This window comes from Tetrao urogallus (assembly GCF_951394365.1).
Source record: "Tetrao urogallus genome assembly, chromosome: 5".
NCBI lineage: Eukaryota > Metazoa > Chordata > Aves > Galliformes > Phasianidae > Tetrao > Tetrao urogallus.
The window spans coordinates 48,402,925-48,423,791 of NC_136818.1; the positions used below are offsets into that span (position 1 = coordinate 48,402,925).

At 46.3% G+C, this 20,867-nt stretch overlaps 1 protein-coding gene across 1 annotated transcript; it reads left to right on the forward strand.

The window, feature by feature from the left end:
• Positions 1 to 6,446: 6,446 nt before the first annotated feature.
• Positions 6,447 to 11,741, forward strand: TMEM72 (transmembrane protein 72; the record flags this gene model as incomplete). Its single annotated transcript, XM_079536303.1, has 5 exons — positions 6,447 to 6,519; positions 9,807 to 9,873; positions 10,284 to 10,355; positions 10,956 to 11,095; positions 11,281 to 11,741. The coding sequence occupies exons 1-5, from the start codon at positions 6,450 to 6,452 to the stop codon at positions 11,739 to 11,741; spliced, it is 810 nt and encodes a 269-aa protein (XP_079392429.1). The 5' UTR covers positions 6,447 to 6,449.
• Positions 11,742 to 20,867: the final 9,126 nt, after the last annotated feature.

A 20,867-nucleotide genomic window follows, 5' to 3' on the forward strand; every position in this document is an offset into this window, starting at 1 on the left:
AAAAGAAGACAAATGCAAGCCAGACACCCGAGCGTGGGAGGAAGAGGAATGCACAGTCCGCTCCTAACTGTCATCACATTGCTCTCGCAGGCAGCTTCCCCTTCTCAGTGGTTTGCACTGGAGGAGGGGATGGCTGAGAGTATTGCAGTGGGAAACCTCACATCTGGCTCTGCCCAGACTGATGGGATAGCCAGAAATTATAAACTTCGTCTTAGGCTGTGTCTGCTTGAGAAGAAGACTCATGAATACATTAAGTAAATGTGCTTGTGTCGTTCTCAGAGCTCCTGGGGGCTATGCACTGCTCACAAACTGCATCAATATTAGGATATTAGCCCAAAGATAATGGCAGCCACTTGTCCTCTGATCTGTGCAGAATTCTTGGCTTTTCACAATGGCAGTCTCAACAGCCAGCTTAGGAACCAAGGCAGCTCACAGGAGGGCAAGGCTGGGACAGGCTGGCATCATTTCTGTGCTGCCTCTCAGCAAGCTTAGTCAGAGTGTTTGGGTGACCCAGCACTCCCCACCCCACTTGCATCCTTGTCACTGCCCAGTGACGATATCTGGAGCACCTTCACTGAGGCTGGGTGGAGGAGAATGAGTTGTTTTTGAAATTGCTGGCAGGGCACAGCTAAGTCATATTTAAGTGAATCTCCCTTTGTGAGAATACTTAAAGAAGAGCCTGAATCAAAAAGCTGGATCTGACCTGTGTTCACATCCACAGGTGACCTCACCTATTGGTCCTTTTGCAGCAGCAGGAGCTACTGTGTTCACATTCACGCAGCCTCGAGTTGCTTCCAGCCTCCTCAATTCTCACTCATGTTCCCCTCCCTAACCTCCACACATCTTCTTCAGTCTCGTCTTTAGCTTACTATATCTGTGATAGCCTCTCTTACTAAATATAAATGTGCAGACTCAACTACATAAATAAAATGGCCCACATGGTAAGCACACATGAAGGCAAGATGTCTTTCCCATGGACAGGACAATCAATTGCTAAGCAAATCCCAAGCACTGCACTCCCATGCCAGGAAAGGGAGCAGAAGGCCTAGGAGCAATCTCAAGCTGGCTTAGAACAGCTCACATCTACCTCCTGCTGGGGTGAGACGTTCCAGCAGTGCTGACAGGACACTTAATGCAGGACAGCCTATTCCTCTCCCTCCACACCAGCCAGGAACAGTGGGTTCACAGGCTTGCACACGAAGGTGAATAACCTTCCTGATTGAGAGCCACCATTGGATTTCTCAAGGGATGTGCAGGCAGAAGGGTTGCATCACCCTGGGCTGAGCTGTGCTGACCTGCTGTGTGCTGTCTGCATTGAAGCTCCCTCTTTGCTGAGCAATTTCTCAGCCCCATCAGAGCCCCATCTCCAGGTGTTCCATCTCTGTGCCTGTTGCTGCTCCTTCTCACTCTCAGCTTCTCCCTCTCCCCAGCCCTGGCTGTGATAAACCTCCACTTTTAAACCTCAACACTCAAACCCCTTTGAGACAACACAGAGATGATGGGGCCTGCTGTGCTTGTTTGCTTCACAGCCTTTCAGAGGCAGCTCCAAGTACAATGAAGCTCCAGAATAAATCCCACTGAACAGGAACACTTTCATAAATAACTTAAGCTATATAGCTTGCAAGTCCTCGTATATTTCTTCATCTCCACAGCCAAAAACATGTGTTTTGTGTTGCTTCCCATAAATCTCTCAGTATTTATCCTCATAGACTCTTCTATAAATTGCTCACTAGGCTTCAAAACACAGCAAGCAGGCTCTTTGATGTGTGTCTCAAACACCAGGTGAATCAATCACTTCTGCGTACACCTTGTTTGCTCCCACGCAGGGAGAAGTTACCGGTCCCCTTTGCCAGAAAAAAGGCCAAGAAGTCAAATGGTTTTGATGGATGGATAAACGTCTGTGGGCTGACCCTCCTGCACAGAGCTTGTTTATACTGCAACTTAGCAGTACTCCCTCCTCCTGATAGCTGATAAAATATTCCATCTCTCCTTATGAAATACACTCCAGACCAAGAGACTGCACATGAATATTTGATCTCTTTGTAAGCTCCTTTTCCACTATTGCACTTCCCCCACGGTGACACTATTGCACTTCCCCCATGGTGATACTTCTCTTACAGGATTAAGCAGAGAACCGTTCCTGTCCTGTGGCACCAAACGGGTGCACCAGTCCTGTTACAGGCCCACTATGCAGGAGTGGATTTCACTCAGCACCATTGCAGCACAGCTTGTAGCATTTACTCTGTGAGCAATTCATGTTAATTCAGGTTACAGCTTAGGTGAATAACCTTCCTGATTAAGAGCCACCATTGGATTTCTCAAAGGATGTGCAGGCAGAAAGGATGCATCACCCTGGGCTGAGCTGGGCTGACCTGCTGTGTGCTGTCTGCATCGAAGCTCCCTGCCCCTACTTCCCCATGCAAAATGGAGATGAGTCAGTGCAATAGGAAAACTAGGAGCCTCTCCTTGGTATTGACACAGTGCTCCTGTTGGCAACATCATCAGCTCTCAGCACTGAGAACCAGCCTGCACACCCTGCACGCTGTAGCATGGCTGCCATTGATCCCAGTGTGACAGCTCATCAATGATTTGTAGGGGAAGACAAGGGGATGGAGAAGTTGGAAAATGGGAACTGCAGCCTGAGGCAGCTTGGTGCTTGGTGTGTCACACCAGTGGTGTGACAAGTCCAGTGGTGGGGAAGGAGCTGGCTGGTTTGGGGAGCTCCAGCCTTTGTTCAGGGGTCCCAAGAGCAGCTGAGCTGCTGATCCAGAAAAAATATACATGATTGATTTCATCCGTTCTTCTGCTATACAGCAACAGGCTGCTCTGGAGTTCCCCATGGGTAGTCTTTCTGCCCCTGCACCACTCCTGTGCAGTTACATGTTGTATCCCTGGGCTCTGCGCTTCCTTTTAACCTGTGATGTGGGGGCTGGACTGCTTTTGCTACAGTCTGCTTCTTTATGGTGGAGGTTCCTGCATGTGTAAGCTGCATGTATGGTTCACATTACCAAGCTAAGATCTCCTATCATCACCTGAGAGCCCAGGTCAGGCTCCAAGGCTTGAGTCCTGCCTGCGGGGAGCATCCCATTGGCATGAGCACCACATCCCTGCCAGGGCTCTACTCGCACTGCAGTGTTTTCCACCCACTCCTGCTTCAGCCCTCATACCATTCACTCTGCTACCAGCAAATAAATGTCATGGGCAGCTGAGAAGCAGTGAGAACAGAGGCAATCATTGAGGTGGGGTTTAGCATCATCTTGATCCCAGTCTGATCTCTCCTGATATCTTCTCTCCTTGCTGAATTCCTGCTTTAGCTCTGCTGTCATCCTATTGAAGAGCATGAGTTTAAATCAATCATGCAATTAAAAGTAATACTACTAATAACAGTGAACAGAGGGGGAAGGGTTCCACTTGGGGATTTTCTTATCTCTGGGTTTTGAGTTTCCCTTTTTGCAACTTCATGGGAATATGTTTTCACTGGGGCTTGCATGAGGGGTACAACATTAGTCCACTGCTGGGAAAGCCTCAGAGACAAGAGTCAGACAGGCAATCATACAGGAGAACAGGCGCTCATGCTGACATGTAGGGATATCTTGTTCTGATGAGAGCAGCTAACTTGGCCTTGCGGGGAGCCTTGAAGGTGTCACAGGACTAGCAGCTCCACCGCACCCTACATAAACTGTTATGGACTGGTGCCGGCCTCAGCTCTGGGATCTTCCAATCCTCCCAGTTTCCACGGGATCCATGTGGCGTCTATCACACTCTTCTTACTCAGATAGTAAAACTTTATGGCATCTTTCATCATCGCCTTGCAGAGGGATGGCTGCAGCCTGCAATTTGCAGGGAGCAGCCAGGCTGGCGGTGGGGTCCTGCTGTCCCCTGCCGGCAGCCCCACATGGTTGTGACACCATCAGGATGGCAGCAGGCCTGGTGGACCGCAGGCAGATCACCTCATCACACCAGGCCAGGGCGATGCTCAGAGAAACCAGACAGAAACCTTCTCTGATTCCCACCAGGGCTGAATGTTTGAAGTTACAGCACTTAATGTTCTTTCACAGGGCGAGGCGTGTGCCGCTAATCGCAGACACAGCACAGTGGCCATGGTAGCCATACTACTACAATGTGACTAAAATGAAGTGCGAGGAAGGGAAGGATGAAAATTGGGACTAGCATTGCTATGAAACAGTAACATGGTATAAAATCCTCTCAGCTAAAACTATACATCATTGGAAGTAGCCAGTAAATGTGAATCCTGGCTGGCAGCCAGAATGCAAATGGCAAGGCTGTATGCAAGGAAAGTTGCTTAATGTGCAGTGGAGACCACTGCTATCAAGGCTTCCAGAACAGGCTGTGCTGGCGCATAGGTTTTGCAGTGTTGGTTACAGGCTGTTAAACTCCTGTAGATCATAAATTCTCATTCTTTTTTAACTGCATAAATTCACTCTGAAAGTCCTCACAGAAACACACAGAAGTGGCTCTTAGCTTCACTAGTAGCTTCACAGCTCCCCAATTGAAAGGAGGCAGAATGAGAGGAGATCCCTCTACCAAGAAAGGTCACGTTTATATGATATTACTTCATAGGAGCACTAACCAAAAAGCTCCTAAATGGAAGGAAATACTGGTAGTGTTGTCACTGAGGATGCCTGTCCTGCTCACACCATACCTTCCCTCCAGGTAAGGGACAAGAACTCTCAGCAAGTCAGGTGGTAGCCCACTCAGATGCTGGAAAATGGCTAGGAGAATGCGGGAGGGAGACAGGGGTTTTAAATCATTAATGTGTTAAGTTGCCTTTCCCAGATGGACTATGTTTCTCCATCACCACCCCCACCCACAAATTTACTTTCATTTTAAACCCTGGGGCTTGTTGCTGGCAAGAAAGGAAACTTTGCAGTCAAGGGCAGCCAGAAAAAGTCATTTAATTTCTGGTTGAGAACTCACTGCAGTTGGATGTGAGCCCCAGGGTGACCCAGTGGTGCTTTACCACAATGCTGGTGTGGGGACCATGTTGTGAGGCAGGGGACAATGAGGGTGGGCACAGAACCCCACTCTTCAGAGACAGGAACTGAAGACAGCTCTCAGGACAGCAGCTTCTTCAAGGCCGGGCTAGTGGCTCTCAGCAATCCTGAAATTCCTACTACTTTCCTTTGGCATATGTACTTATTTTTCAGCTTTCACGCTTGTAAAGAAACACCTGAAATTCAACACATCAAGGTTAAAAAATAAAGAAAAAAAAGATAGCGAAGAAAAATGCATCCAGACAGTTTGCAGACTTGGGGTTCTTCAGTCAGTGCAGTAATTTCTGGAGCCATTGGCCAGAGGAGCGCAGATGCCATTCCTGCAGCATGCCAGTGGCAGTGGGCAGGGAGAAGGACACCAGAGGAATCTGCTCCCCTTGGGGGCTCTTCTGCTGGTGTGTACTGGTTTGTCCATCCCTCTTGAGAAGGAATTGTAGGCTCACAGCTGAGTCACCAGCTGTGGAGATCCTAAATCCCTGTTTCTTCCAAAAATATGCTGTGGGGCAGGTGACAGAGAGGGAAACCCATATGTGCGGGGTCTGTGCTGAGCCCACACTGGCAGGAGGCACAGTGAGGGCAGGAGCCATGGCGATTTGCCCAGCAGATGAGATCACTGCCTTGTGAGTCGCAGCCTGGTGGGCACCAGTGTGTGCACAGGTCTCCTGTTGTGCTTTGGGAGCAGAGGCTGTGCCCACCCAGGCAGTAGGTTGGGACCGGTGACCCCTGTGAGATGAGGTGTGTTCAGTGGGATGTGGGGTCGTGAGTAGGTGCACACTGCCCTATCTCAGCCTTCATTGTAGTGAGAGCTGCCCCTCCTCAGAAGCACTGTGTCCCAGAGAGACAGGCCAAGGATCCTGATGCTGTCTGCCAAAGCCAACACAAATAGGCCAGAATGCATACACATAGCCCTCCTCCTCTGACACCACTCCACGTGCCAGTGGGACCCCAGTGCAAATGGCTGTGGTGCCACTGAAAGGCTGGGGAGCCCAGGAGCCCTGCCATCTACCAGGAGACTTCTGCTTCCTTGCCAAAAGCAAGCATCATCCTCCTCACAAATGGTTAACCTGCAGGGAGCCGCACAGCACTAATGACTTCACATGCATTTAATCAGCTTGGGCTTACAGAGCTGCTGCCTTGGAGCAGAAAAGCCACGCGTGCACCCCAGTTGCAAGGCTGCAAATGCTCCCAAAGCCGCACCCCCCCTTACCAATCATTAATCATCATCGGGAGGGCGGGTGAGGGGAAAAGGCCAAGTGTCTCCAACCCTGAGGCAGTGCTGACTGGTTCCCTGCAGTGGCAGCTTGTTCTGCCCCTGTGGAGGTGGCCAGTCCTTTGGGAAGGTCACCAGGACCTGCACACAAGAGGCTCAGCCTGCAGCTGGAGGTCTGAATACAGAGCCTCTTCTTAGCTGGCATCACCTCCATCATCTTCACCATGCGGCAGGAAGCATTCTGGAGTGCCTTGGAGTACACCTGCCGATTGTTGGGCATCACCACTGCAGCAGGTAAGAGAGACCTCCCTTTCTTTGCTACTAAAAGCATAGGGGTGGGGGCTCTTGAGCTGTTTCTAAGGCTTTGGCCAGGTCTAGCCACTGTTCTGTGCTGCAAGGGGGGTGAGGGAATTTGCTCCTTTTTGCTTTGAGACACATCAAAGGAAAGAGCTGGGTGCATGGGCTGTTTGTATAAGACAAAACAAAGTGCAGGTGGAAAAGAAAGCCAAGTTATTTTCTTGTAAAAACGCAGAGGAACAAGCATAGTGTGAGTGGGACTGAAAAGCAAAATACTCAGGACAGCACAAAACTGTTGGGCTGCCATGGTGGTGCAACGTGTCATTTACTCAGAGTTGGGCTGTAGTGGACATCCCTGTCCCACAGCACAACTCTGGGTGGGATAAATAGCCAGGGCAGGGGCAGTAAGCTCAGATATTCACTCTGGTACTGCTGCTGACTCTCTCTCATGGGGGAGGGCAGGTAGAATTCTGCCTCAGTTTCTCCATCAGCAAAGCAGAGATCAAAAGGCTTAGCTTGCCTCATGGCTGGAGGTGTGAACAGAGGTTCCTGATGAGAAGTGTCTCAGGTGCCTGTGTCAGACTCCAGGAATTTTGGATTTCAGACATCGCTTGGTAGGTCACAGCAGGCCCTCCCACCCTGGCTTTTCCTTTATCAACTGCAGACACTTTGCTCAAGTCAGGGAGGAAGCAGAAAGCACAAAGGTCAGCTGGAGAGCACACAGGTCCCCAAGGACACCCAGAGCCCTGCTGGGACAATGGAGGCTGTGCTCCACAGTGTACTTTATAGACTGATAAAGTGCAGAGGTTCAAGTCATTGAGTTTGTACAAACTCCCCAGCACATCGTATTGAGATTGCAACAGGCAGGAGCTGGCACACTGCTTTAACTAGTAAATGCAAATCTGTCTGTTCCCATCCTCCTTAGGCCCACATGAGCCTACGCTGATCATATTCACCCTTAAAGCTCCAAACTCACACAGATATTACTGGGTGAAAACACGGTCTTGTTGCAGGAAAACTAAAGCTAGAACAGTAAAAATGAATGCGTAGCTTACAGTTTGGAAGAGTCTCAATGGAATATAATCTCTCTTGACTGTTTGCTATTTTCCACACTCTGCATCATCCGTACCCCTTCCCGTAGCTCTTTTTGAAACCAGCAGTGCAGTACCCTCAGCTGAGCAGCTGCAGAGTACAGACAGCTGCACTGCCAGTCTCTGTACTTTTCCATATCTCCGCTCTGATGCCTTCCTACTATCAACTGGTTTTCCCAAAAGGACAGTGAAGGAATGGGAGGTGCCCATGCTTTATTCTTTTGTGTGTCTCAATGGGGTAAGAAAACAGCTTGATGCAGCGCTTAGTGCCTGATGAGGTGTATGAGGTTTTCACATGAAATGGAAACCACGCAGAAAGGAATCCCACAGGCTTTGGTTGAATAAGAATAATGAAAGGGAGAGGAGAGTGCATCAGCCTCACTAATTGATCCTGAGAAGGTCTGGCCAACTCCATAGGCTTGCAAACACAAAAGACTGCCCACAAAATGTAACCCTTCCTTCCCCCAGGACCTTGGTGTGCAATGGGGCTTCTTGTGCAGGAAATATCCTGTTGTCCATTGCTCGTCAGTGAGGAGCAATCAAACCATCCCACAGATGACCTCTGTGCTGGGGGTATCTCCGTAAATTGGAGATTTTAGGCCTCGTGATTTCTGCATCCAGAGAGTCTTTACTTTTTTCTTAATTCTCATGCTTTCAACCATTTAATTCCTAATCATGTGCCTTTAACCACATGATTTGGAGAAGATCCAAATCAAGGCAGCAACAAGCCCAAACAAACACTTCAGAAACAACCCTTTGCTTTTTGTAGATACTTCACCCAAACAGCTTTGCAGATAAAGCAGAAGCCGTGCAAAATCAGAAAAATTCCCCAGGCAAAGCAGAGTCTAGAGCTGTTGAATTCTGCATTTGTCTGTGGGGAATGACTGAATGGATGAATTCTGACTTTGTATAGAAAAGTGTTAAGAAAGTTGCTTTATCACAGGATAATGAAGGACAATTCCTTGTGTATAGGACTGCACAGCTTGGTCTCTTCACAGCCTTCTGATGACAGTGATATTCCCTGTCTTTGCTTGGGTGTGGAGAGACAGGACGTGGGCCCCATATGTTCCCCTGGAGCCAGGAGGGGCCAGTAGAGGAGATCAGCAGCTGCAGGTGACACAGCAAGAACCAACAAAACCACAGCGTCCAGATGGGTCTTGGCTTGGCTGGATCAGCACAGCATGCTCAGGCACAGACCCACAGTACTGGCCCACCTCATGGCCATGGTGGGCTAGAGCTTGGCTTCCTGCTTGTGAGCCTGGTACCCTACTTCTGGGTGGGGCACAGCCACAGCTCAGGTAATGTAATCCAAAATCTGGAAAAATACTCTAACTTCAGTGTGGTGTTAGAGTAACCACAGCCTACTGGTACCTCATGTCTTGGCCAGTGTGCGCTGAACAAGCTCCCTGCAGCTGGTGCAAAACACTTTGTTTTTGTGCTATTTTGGAAATACCCTTGAGGGATGCTGAAGGAAAGTTTGCATGCCATAAAGCTATTGGCTCCCAACGACCAGTCCTGGAAGGACTTTAGCCTTGCTAATACTCTTAATCCCCCTTAAACTGACTCCCCAGTGTGCTGTGCTGGCTTGTGTTCTGGGTGGATGTTCATTCCTTGTTTTTAATCTGCCTGCTCCTCTTACAGGTTTTTGTGTTTGGCTAGCAAAGAATTTTAATGCCATGGCTACAGCCCTCCCTGAATGCAACTGGCACAGTTCACCTATCCTGCCTCTGCCCTGCAAACCACATGTGGGGTGCAGCAGAGCTGGTGGGCATGGAGAGGATCAGAGCAGAGAGGCCTCATCAGAGGCTCACAGATGTGTGGGATGAGGCAGGAGCAGATGGGGAAGTGCGACTGAAGTCTCTGCAGCAGTAGAGGGTGGGAAAGACATTGGACAGACACCATTGCTTTTCTCTGTCCAAAGCTGTTATTCTCCGAGCACATCTTCCCAGGCCATGCAGCAGCAAGGCTGCCTGCTGGTATATTGCTGTGTTTGGTTCATGAGCTGTACATCAAGGCCAGCACTCAGCTCTGATTTCAGGATTCCTGTATCAGCTTGAGTCACCAAAGATACAGAGCAGAAGCAGATGCACCAACAGCCATAGACACCAGGGCATGGATGCTGGGAGCTGATGGGACACCAGAGAATCACAAACTGAGCCAGCAGTCAACACCTTTGCTGCCTTCCCTTTCTAGTGTTGATCGGCGTGGGTGTAGAAACTCTACAGCGAGGGCAGTTCAAAAGCCTGGCTTTCTACCTGCTGTGAGTATTTTTACCCTTGCACTCAGAGCTAGTAGAGGTGGCACAGTTGATTCCTCCACCAAATATAGCACCAAACTAGCCTGCAACAGAAGCAGGAAACAGTATTAAAGGCTTTGGGGAATTGAGAACTCTCTCATTAGGCTTCCAATGAGTAAGTTGATCCTGTTAGTGAGAATGACCCTCTCCTCATGCTAATGTAGATTCAGGCAGGCCAGAAGTGACACTGGCTGCAAGTTAGCCCTCCATGGGTGGAAGGTCTTGAGCTTTCCTCCATAAACCAGCCAGGTAGAGAGTGTTCAGACCCTAGCAAACAGTCTTTGTTGTGACTGGAACAGTAAATCCCAGCCCTCTACGCCCCTTCTTCCATCTGCAGAGCCCAGCCCTGCCTCCCTGACAACTCCACCTTTCAGTTTTTCAGGTATTGCAGTTACTGTCTGTGAAGGCTTCTTCTTTCTCAGTTTGTTCCTGGAGATGTGCTTCACGTGAGTAGATCCTGTCCAGTCTTTCTCAACCCTTGTGCAACTTGCCCAGGGCAACCTGTCACTTCCATCAGACCTGTCAAAGCTGCAACTGCCACACCAAAGGTCCTGCCCCTACTGCCATGGCAGTAGTGCAGCAGGGAGATAAGTGGAGTCATGTCCACACCTAATTAAACACGTTTTAACCCAAGTTTGTGCCATAATCTGCTAAGCGTCAGTATGACAAACCCTAGTCTGCAGCATCTCCTTAGCACATGGTACAAAGTCATACAAGGGCCCAGCAGAAGTTGGAGTTAAAATGTAGAAAATCCTTACACTCTTCTGCTGACTTTCAGCATAAGCTCAAAATCTCCAATTGCTAGGAGGCAACACCTTAATCCAAATAGTAGGTATAAACATGCCAAGAAGAGGTCACATATGATGCTGGCTTATTACTTCTGCCCACCATACTCAGGGCTCAGACTTCATTTAGCTTCCCTAACCAAAACACCAGTTTTTCTTGGCAAACTAGACTGAGAGTCTGAACCTTTAGATAGGTCATGGTTAGGTCCAAACCCCCTCAGCATGCACTTGGTGTACAAGGACTTCTGTTTCTCTCTCCAGATATGAGCCCGACTCTTTGGCACATTCCTGCTGGAAGCAAGCCAGACGCCCAGGGAGTTTCCAGAAATTCCTGGGGTACACTCTGCTCTCAGTGGCTTGCTTCTTGCATCCCGTCATCGTCTGGCATGTCACCATACCTGGTGAGGAGCCTGAGTTGGGGTGGGGAGTGGTGCAAATGAAAGACGAATACAGTCTGTTGGGAACAATGGACTGGTAGACCCACAGATGGTGAGGATGTGTGCAGTGCTGAGTTAACTGGACCAAACACTTATTGGCTAGCACGTCACGTTGGGCCAACGCTCAACCAATATATCCTTCTCTCCAGGGTCCATGCTTGTTCTCACCGCCTTGGCCTACTTCCTGCTGAGCAAGAGGAGAAAGACCTCAGGGCACAAAGACGCGCATCCTGAGGCAGGCCAGTACGTGGACCCTTCAGCTACTATGGCAGCCCCAACCATTGCTGGTGACACTGAGCAGACCTACACCTTCCATGAAGCCCAGAGGGAGCAGCACTGCTCACTGCTGGGCCACATGAAGAGCATCCTGAAGGGCAGCAAGGACAGAAGTCTGACCCATCCAGCTGCACTCCGACCGGAGGTCCCACCAGCCCCACGCAAGCAAGTGCACTTCCAGGAGAAGGTGGTGCAAATCATCCCTTCTGTCAGCGAAAGCCTGGATGATGTGGAAAGTGAGACTGAAGAAACCACATCAGATACAGCACCCATCCTCACCCCTCCTGATACCCCTGTCGTCCTCACTCCCCTCAGTCCCACAGGACTGTTTTGAGGACTCACCAGCAACAAGGATAAGGCAGGCACACTTGTACTTGAGTTCCTCTCTGAGATTCAGGCAGCTGATGGACCTTGTGTCATGGGCAGCGCTGCCACAATGACTAGAGTATCACAGCTTCCTCTGCACTTGCTATGATCCTGGCAGGTCAGCAGGAAATCCCACAGGCCAACCCCACAGCTAGCAAGGAGGATGAGGGATGGAGTGTGTGTCACCCATGCCCCAGTGTGGAGGAGTGGCCCTTCTTGCCCTCCCTACCCTGGCTGGTTCACCTGTTAAGCAGGGACTGCATGTACAAATCAGGGCTGCAGAGCTGGTGACAGGGACTGTGGTGGTCTGCAGCCCTACAACACCACGCCCAGAGGACAGGCCATGGATTGACCAGCCCATTGGAAAAACAGTAAGGTTTCTCCTCCTGAGAATTTCTCTCTATGGCTTCATTCATCATCTATTACAGAATGACATGCCACAGCAGCAGCTTCTGCCTAACATCACAGCCATGGCATTTGCTTCCTATGAGGCAGTAAGAGGCAGGAAGAGTGCTACCACCATCCATCAAGCAGCCCCTGTTGGGAACAGTTGTCTTCTGACTGTCCTTGTTGTGCCTGGAATTGCTCATGGAAGCTTGGAGTTATCAAGCACTCTTCTGGAGCTAGCTCTTACTAAATGTTCTGCTTTGAGACATACTCCGGGCCCAGCAGGGGAGTTACGTCACTGTGGGAGCAGGGAGGACCCTAGGGAGCCTTCTGGAGTTAGAAGAGCTTTGGAATGCCATAGCACCTCAAGTTCCAAGGTTCAGCAATGCACTGGTTGGCTCATCAGACTGTGTTAAATACGGCCCCCAGAGGGCAAAGGCAATAATAAAGTTACAATGCTGCCCCACTGGCCCTCTCCAATCCCTGAAGTATTCACCTTTGCCTTAATCCTACTGTATCCTCTGCTCTTTGAGGACCATTTACCTATAATACAGCATTTCTTTCCTGCTCAATCCCTCAGGCAGGATTTGTAACCTCTTTGAGGTTCTACCAGAGCAGTACAGGGCAGATAGCTCAAGACTCTTTTCTCTGCTCCCGGATCCATTAGCAAAGGGACCTACAGCTCAGCCTGTGCCTGCAGATGCTATCAGCAAGACACTCTCATCAGCACCAGGCAACTCTTGTGGCTGCACATGGGAAGGAGTAGTTTGCTTGGACACTGGACATGAGTGCTGGAGTGGGGGATGGTGAAGGACAGAAAATCCTTGAGATCTGCTTAGGCTGATAATAATACAGAAGTCAGTGTGGACTTTTTTTTTTTTTTTTTTTTTTTTTGGAAATACGTTGCTTCATTTTAAATATTCATCTCTCTGAGACACAATCACCATAATTGCCATTTAGGAAAGTGATGTATTTTGAAGGGAAATGGGAAAATGTGAAGAGCAAATGTTCAAAAGGCAAAAGGAAAGTGATGAGAACTCAGTGCAACTTTTTAATAAATTCTGATTAAGTTGTTCCTGTTATGGGAGATAGGTGGGGAAGAAGGCAGAAGATATTGACTCACAGTGGTTGACTGCCTGTGTTGGCTAGTGAAACTGTCCTCAGGAGGGGCTTAAAGTTGGTCTCACACACTCAGTCTTTCCTACAACTAGACATGAACAAAAAAAGCTTGTTCTGTCACTGATGTTTGAAATAATAACTGCTATCTATCTGCTCTATACACAATGCAGAGATTACAGACCTCTTTCTTCCAGTTGCCCAAATTAAACCTCTGCTCCCAAATAGCACGCTAGAGAAGAGTCACATAGATATCTGACTTTAGGAAGAGTTAGTTTCCTCCTACACCTCCAGAACTGTAATCAGAAAATTGAAGCAATTTACAGACTAACTCCACCCCACTGATACCCTGGACAAAGTCACAGCTCCACTCACAAGCTGGTTTACTCATCAAATGAAGAAATGAATATGAAGCTATTTTCCTCTAAAGTAGATCATCAAACAGCATACTCGTACCATCAAAGGCCCTACCCTAGCCATGCTGAAAGGGTATCATCCCTATCCACTTCTCCAAAAGGCTGTGCTCAGAGACAGCTCCTTGATTCAGTCACACATCTGCCCATTATACCCACTCTTAGTGGCATGCAACTTTCTGCATCATCCCAGGCTGTTCTCTGAATGTTGAATAACTAAATATATACATAGAGATAAGAGTTATCAAAAAGGCAGAGCTCTTCATAGATCAACTGATCTGCTGATGAAAGATCACATTTATGCCACTGTCTTCTTAGCTCTGAGCAAAGCTCCAGGACAGCCTGGGTGCACACAGCCAACCAGCATCCAAATGTCACACATCTGTCCTTACACAGCAGACCCACACATTATACCTATATGACAGCGGAGATAGCTGGCAAGGGGAACACCAGTGGAGTGAGAGTTCTGGGGTGGGGAAAAGCAAATTTCACCCCAAATTTTATTGTGCTGTGAAATGCATTTATAGAGTTCTTAATCATTAGCATCTGCAGAATCAGGCCTTTTTGTTTTCAGACATGTCTCAATGTAGAATTCCATTGGGAAATGGGACAGGGAAAGCTGCCAGTAAGGTGGTTGCTCAGCCTTGTTGGGAATTCCCCTGACAGAGTGCTCTTCCATATCCCTAGATGCTTTTCTTGCCTGCTCCCTTCTGTTGGCCTGGCTTTTCTTGATCCCTACAGCTAGCTGCCCTAGAAGACGAAGGTTGGAAAAAATCTGCTTATTACTCCTGTGTTAAATTGTTCATTCAGTTAAGGTCCATCTCTGGCTCACCAGTAATTCTGGAGATAGATGCTCCTTCAGAGGCAACTAAGCTATAGCCCAAAACAACCCTGAAGGACACACTCACATCACACAAGCTGAGCTGTTGTTCCACATTACCCTTTTTGTGCATCCCCAGCTCTGCTCCCTACTGTCCATCCCATCCTAGTTTTTTTTGCCAGCTTTTTCAGCTGACAGAGCTCAGTAGCCCAGAGAAAAAAAAATAATTAGGAAAAAGAAAGCAGGTGGTTTTCTTCTAGGGGTAATAAGCCAAATAAATCCATGGAAGAAAGGGCCAGGCTCAAAACAGGAGGTGAGGGGAATATGAGCACCCTTTTCAAAGGCAGCAGACTGTTAGAGCTGTTCAGCTGTGCAAAGAAATGTAACCTCAGGAGTTCCTTAAAATCCCAGTGTAGAAAGAATACTCACCCTAAGGGGGTGCTGGATGACCTTGCAGATACTGCTTGCTGAAGTGTTCATTTCTTCTTTGGACCCTCTTTCCATATCTTGTTATGAGAGGCACCTCAAGGTCTATCAAAAGCACCAGAGGCAGTGGAGAGTTGGAGGGTGAGGTATCAGCATGGAAAATTCACAGAGGCAGGGTGATTGCAGGAAAAGAAAGTGTAAGAACTTGATGCAATCAACTGTGAAGTGCAGTGATACCTGAAGTTGAGCTGCCTGAACTGTCAGTCCACACAGCATCACATGAATCCTGTTATATTATTTTTGCATTTATTACTGCTAATTCATGATACAGCTAATCCACTAGGATTAGCCCAACGAGTTAGAGTTAATTGTATCAGCCTATAAACTCCTACGGTGTCATATGCTGAAAGGAAAGGAGATGAATCATCCAGAAGTAGTATGTGTGTGAGGTGAAACTTCACAAGGTAACCCTGACAGAAACAATTCCAAAGTTTCCTCCAAAGACCTTCCTGCATGAGTTAAAGTCTGCCTGCTTTGAATGTATAAGTGCTCTGGAAACTCATCACAACACTATTTGACAGCAACACCTGCAGTAGTAAAGCCTTGCATTGGGATCAGTGGCATGAGCAGCTCCTGACTCAGGGCTGAGTCACATGAACATGCAGGAGAGAACCTGCCTCCATTCTCGTATGCGGATCAGGAAATAAGTGCTGCATGTTGACATACCTGCAACACTACCACTTCACAGCCCTATGCCTTATCCTATTACATTCACAAGCTTCTCCTATGCCCAGGCCAGAAGTTCTGATCCTGTTTTGGATGGACTCCCTCACTTTGTGCTCTTCAGAGAGTTACAAGGACCAGAAACCAAGTGCCAGGCCTGCCTGATGTTCCTCAGAGCTGTTAACTGTCAACATCATCTTGGCATGGGGTGGGCAAGGGCAGGAATCTGGCTTCTAGCTGCCAAACGCCAACCTGCATACCACAGGTGCAATAGTTGCTCTTAGGTTATAGCTTAGTGAATGATTAATATACCTTTAGGAAACTAATTCTAGGCAGCTACTCACTCAGTATATGACTTTAATTAATCCTGTTTTGGTGTTGTATGTAAAATGCCAGGAATCTGATTTCCCAACTAGCTTTTTGGATTACACACCTATAGCCCAGAGAAAGGAGACTATACAGCAGCCACACCTCTGAGAAGGCAATGCCATGAGTGAAGGTCTTTTGTAGCTAACCTGGAGATGTTTAAGGCCTTTGAAGATTCAGTCTGAAGATGTAGTCCCTTGGTACCAAAAACAGCATGACAGTGCCTCTGTTTTCCAGGCCTGTGCATCTCTTCATAGCTGTTTTGCCTGCACATGTCTACAGTTCCTTATGCAATACTCTCAAAAATTTTATATTACTCATAAGGTTGCTGTTATTGTCTGCCTTTGTTTTATAAATAGCATTTAATAACATAAACAGTACTTAAGTAGCACTTTCAACCATGGAAACATGGGCACAAAATGATAAAACAGATTTTGTTCTGTGTCCTGTAGCCACAGTTGAGAATGTCTCAAGCCAATTAATTACAACATTGCTATTTCCTGAAACAGCAGCAGGGAACACATATCTTTTAAAAGATGTGATAGAAACTACCCAGCAAGGCAAAAGCAAATACACCACATGAATTTGTACTGCAAGAGAAATGCTATTGCAGCCAGTGTGCAGTTTCTGCCACAAGAAGACCCCCTGCTTTCTTGTTACCTGCTTGTAGCTGTCAGTGAGAGCAGTATACTACTGCAAGTTTGGCTGCAGCTGCCATCCCAGCATTTTCCATGGTTTCCACCCCTGCGTGGTCAACGGTTACCTGGGGCTGTGTGGAGATACTGTGTAAAGCTTATTTTTGTTACTCTGTATTATTAGCAAAAGTTATTATTGTAGTTATTTCTCCAAAAGCATGAAGTCATGAAAACAATTTAAATGTTTAAAGAAAAATCAGCTTAGGCAATGTCTTATATATTTTATATGACTGTAATTTCCATGTTTCTGGCATTCAAATGGGCCATTCAAATGACCTTCTTTACTTCCTAAAAAGAGTAGAATCACAGAGTCATAGGACTGCTTGTGTTGGAAAGGTCCTTAAAGATCATCCAGTTCCAACCACTCACCATGGGCAGGGTTACCAACCACTAGATTAGGGTTTAAAAATTTTTAAAAAAATATGTCAGACAAGAACACTGAAAATTATGAGTTGAATGGGACTAAGCTAAAGCTAGTCTCAAGCAGAAAATCATTAACAACGATTAATTTGTAAACAAACTTCCTTAAGAAATTTTCTTATCATAGAATCATAGAATCACAAGGTTGGGAAGGACCTACAAGATCATCTAGACCAACCTTCCTCCCATTACCACTGCTACCACAAACTAAACCATATCTCGTAGCTCCTCATCCAGACGCCGCTTGAACACTGCCAGGGACGGTGACTCCACCACCTCCCTGGGCAGGCCATTCCAGTGTCTGACCACTCTCACTGAGTAGGTGTGTATGTGTCTATATGGCTTAATCTCTACACAGAACAGCTACTAAGAAGTTGTACCGAAACCAAGTAGACTTTATTTTCTACATTGTTGTTTACATTTTTTTTTTTTTCCCAAATCCAATCTATTCAAAATAGTGGTGAGAAACTTTAACGGGGCCCTACGTTCATGAGTCTGTAAATTTACTCTGTATCGTATGAGTTACTCTACAACAGACATATATGAAAAGCAGTCAGAAAATAATTTTATCATCAACATCACAGAAATAAAATCTACTGCATGACTGAAATACAGAAAAAAGATCGGAGACAACAGGTTGCATTTGTTCTATAAAAAAATCATATTGTGGCGTTCTGGAGGATACCTGGGTCAGGAAACAGGGTAGATGAAATGAACCATGACTGGAATTGAATAAAATAGAATGAACTTCAGATAATATAAATGTAATTCCAACATAGGCAACACTTCAAGTATCCACTACTGAAGAAGTGGAATTCCTGAGGACTGATCCCGAACCAGACTTGAAGTCCAAAGATAAGTTATTGATCCTGCTTTAAAACTACGATAATTTCTCAAATGTATTTTTTCCCCACATCTGCCTCTCTCTTCCATATGATAATAAATAAATAAATGATGAAGAAAAAAAAGAAAAAGAAAAATGAAGAAAAATGGCTATATGCGGTATGGTCTAGAGAAATAAACCAATAGTATGGCACTGAAATATTACTTCTTCAGATCAGCAATCTGATATAATTGAGTAAATTTCATGACTAGAAGCACTGGGATTTCACTTGGGGCTTTGGTGTGTGTGATTACTTGATAAGATGTAAAGGTCTATGGTGGACAGCAGAGAAACAGTGATGAGGTAAGAAAACACCTATGAGGATCATGAAGACAGAACAGAAAATTGTGTGCAGGAAAGCTGAGAAACAGGAGGAATGTGGGTTTATGAAAGGCTGAAGAGTTAAAAAAGGATAGGTAGGTGAGAAAACATAAGAAGACACTAAAAGAAAAAGTAAACATGACAGACATGAGGTGTTGATGGACACACAAGAAAACAGTGAGAGCAGATGACACCAACAGGACTACAAGGAAGACTGAAGCACAGAAAAGCAAAGGACAGGAGACAGGCTAGGTTAGGAGGTGGCCTCACCTCACAAGAAAGGAGAGGGTAAAGGAAAACTTACTTCATTCATCCAAAGCAGAAGTATGGCAACATATGCTTGAATTTGAAACTCCAAATTGAATTGCATCAATTAGGAGTGGTTCTTTCCTCTTGAAAGGCCAGAAGGCAGACTGAAAAAAGCAAACATACATCAAGCATAAGCAAACATGTCAATGCATGATTAATTAACCTGTATAGCTTTTTTTCAACATCTTTTGGATTTTGAGATGGTTTAAACACATTGTGCAAAACTCCTCTGCTTCTTGCAGCATAGCTGTGTGGTTTCTTGGGAAAAACAGTGGGACAAAGTGCACTACCTCACTGTAGAGTTAGGTGACAGGATGGCACACAGAGACAAGGCACACCAGGGTGTGTATGGGAATGGCACATTTTCATGACACAGTTGCAGCAAATCAGCTTTTCCTTTGCACATTCATGAGATACAACACCTCATCGTGCCACGATCATATTTGGCAAACAAGGCTTACATGAAATGACCTCCCATATCTCTTACGAATAAGCAAGACAAGCGTGCATTGCATAGTGCCTGCTACGCAATGCAGAGAGCCTGCTATTTAACTCTGTGTTACTCCAGTAAATCCACATTGCTTTGGTGGGACGTATCAGGATGACCGTCTCCAATTAGGTGCATTTACACTGCTGACTGTGATTTCCCAGGCAGAAAAGCATGCATGCTTGCATGGTAGCTGAAACACAGTGCATCTGGTGTTTCAAAGGCAGCAAGTACTCTGGAATTAGTACACAAATAGCACTAACCTCTGCAGCATATGCTCTTCACTTCCCCACACAGACTAACTCTGTAGATGTTGTACAGATGGGTGAAAACAGAATGGACTGTTGTCCCTGTAGTGTATGTAAGGAAATATACCATGACCAGAAATGTTTGGGCATAAAGTAGACTTACCACTAGAGGTAATTCCAAAACCAAATATATCATTAATAAAATTAAAAGGAAAAGAAATCTAACCTGCGCAACATGGGAGTACTGGGTACAAACATATAAAATCATCTATCATGTATTCTGAAGTCTAAGGAAAATATCAGGACCTTTCTGCTTGTAACTCATAAGTGAAGCAGTCAAGGAGCAAGCCTGATAGAGCTCAATAAACTTTTGGATGACACTCTCAGACATACTGTCTAATTAGGCAGTGCTGTGTGGAGCCAGGGTTTGGACTAAATGATCCTTCTGGGTTTCTTCCAATGCAGGATATTCTATGATTATATAAATATACTTGCCATGTTTGTAGTAACTATGACAAACTATAATTTAAATTACAATGACTTAACCATTCACAAATATACTTATTACACAGCTAGGACTTTATTGAAATGTTGGTCAGTATTTCCCTAAAAATTGGTGCTCACAGTCACATGAGGATGCCAGCCTTACAGTCATAGAGAAAAGCTTAAAAACATGGAGTTCCTAATGAGGCAGGAGTTTGCTCATAGCTCCGAATGCTGAGAGCTGGCTATCCTGTATCACCTGGAAAAGGAAAAACTGTTCAGAATTCCCCTTGTAAACAACCTTCCATTTTTAATTCATGTTTTCTGTAATGCTCAGCTACAAACAGCAAACAATTTGCAGACAACAGCAAATTGCAGACGCTCAGAAGTTTAACTAGCTTATGCCCATCAGTCATCACAGATGGAAATCTTTTCCATCTGAAAATCTGGTTGTTGCTTTGCTTAAGCCTAGCAGAAGATACCTGCAAGCTCAGTCTTCATTCTTTATTATTATTTTCTTGAACAAAATGACCTTAAGCAGATTAGGGTAAAACATGCATACCTCCAAACATGATCCAACAAGAAGATGGTTCGTATAAACTGAATGCTCACAAAGCCAAGGAGTAATGCCAGAGGCAGGTAGAAAACCCAAGAACATCTAAAACTAAGTGCTTAAGCCTATGCTTTGTACTTCCTGTTGCTGGATCAATGGTTACTGGAGCCTCCCGTAGCTCCTCATCTTGCTACACTTCTCTTCTTCACCCAAGGTCCCACAGATAGCAGAGTCCAGTGATTTTGGAAGACAGAAAAAAGAATGGGAAGCAGATCACTTGTTGACATTCCCTAGTATGGTCCCTGCAATGTAGGTTGTCATTTACGTGAAAAATAAACACTATGAGGAGAAGGTTGTACGTACACACCCTGTATTGCACATTCACCCCTAGTATTAATGATTTCACCCACTAGTAGTAGACAGTTGATGTACCACACATAGAAA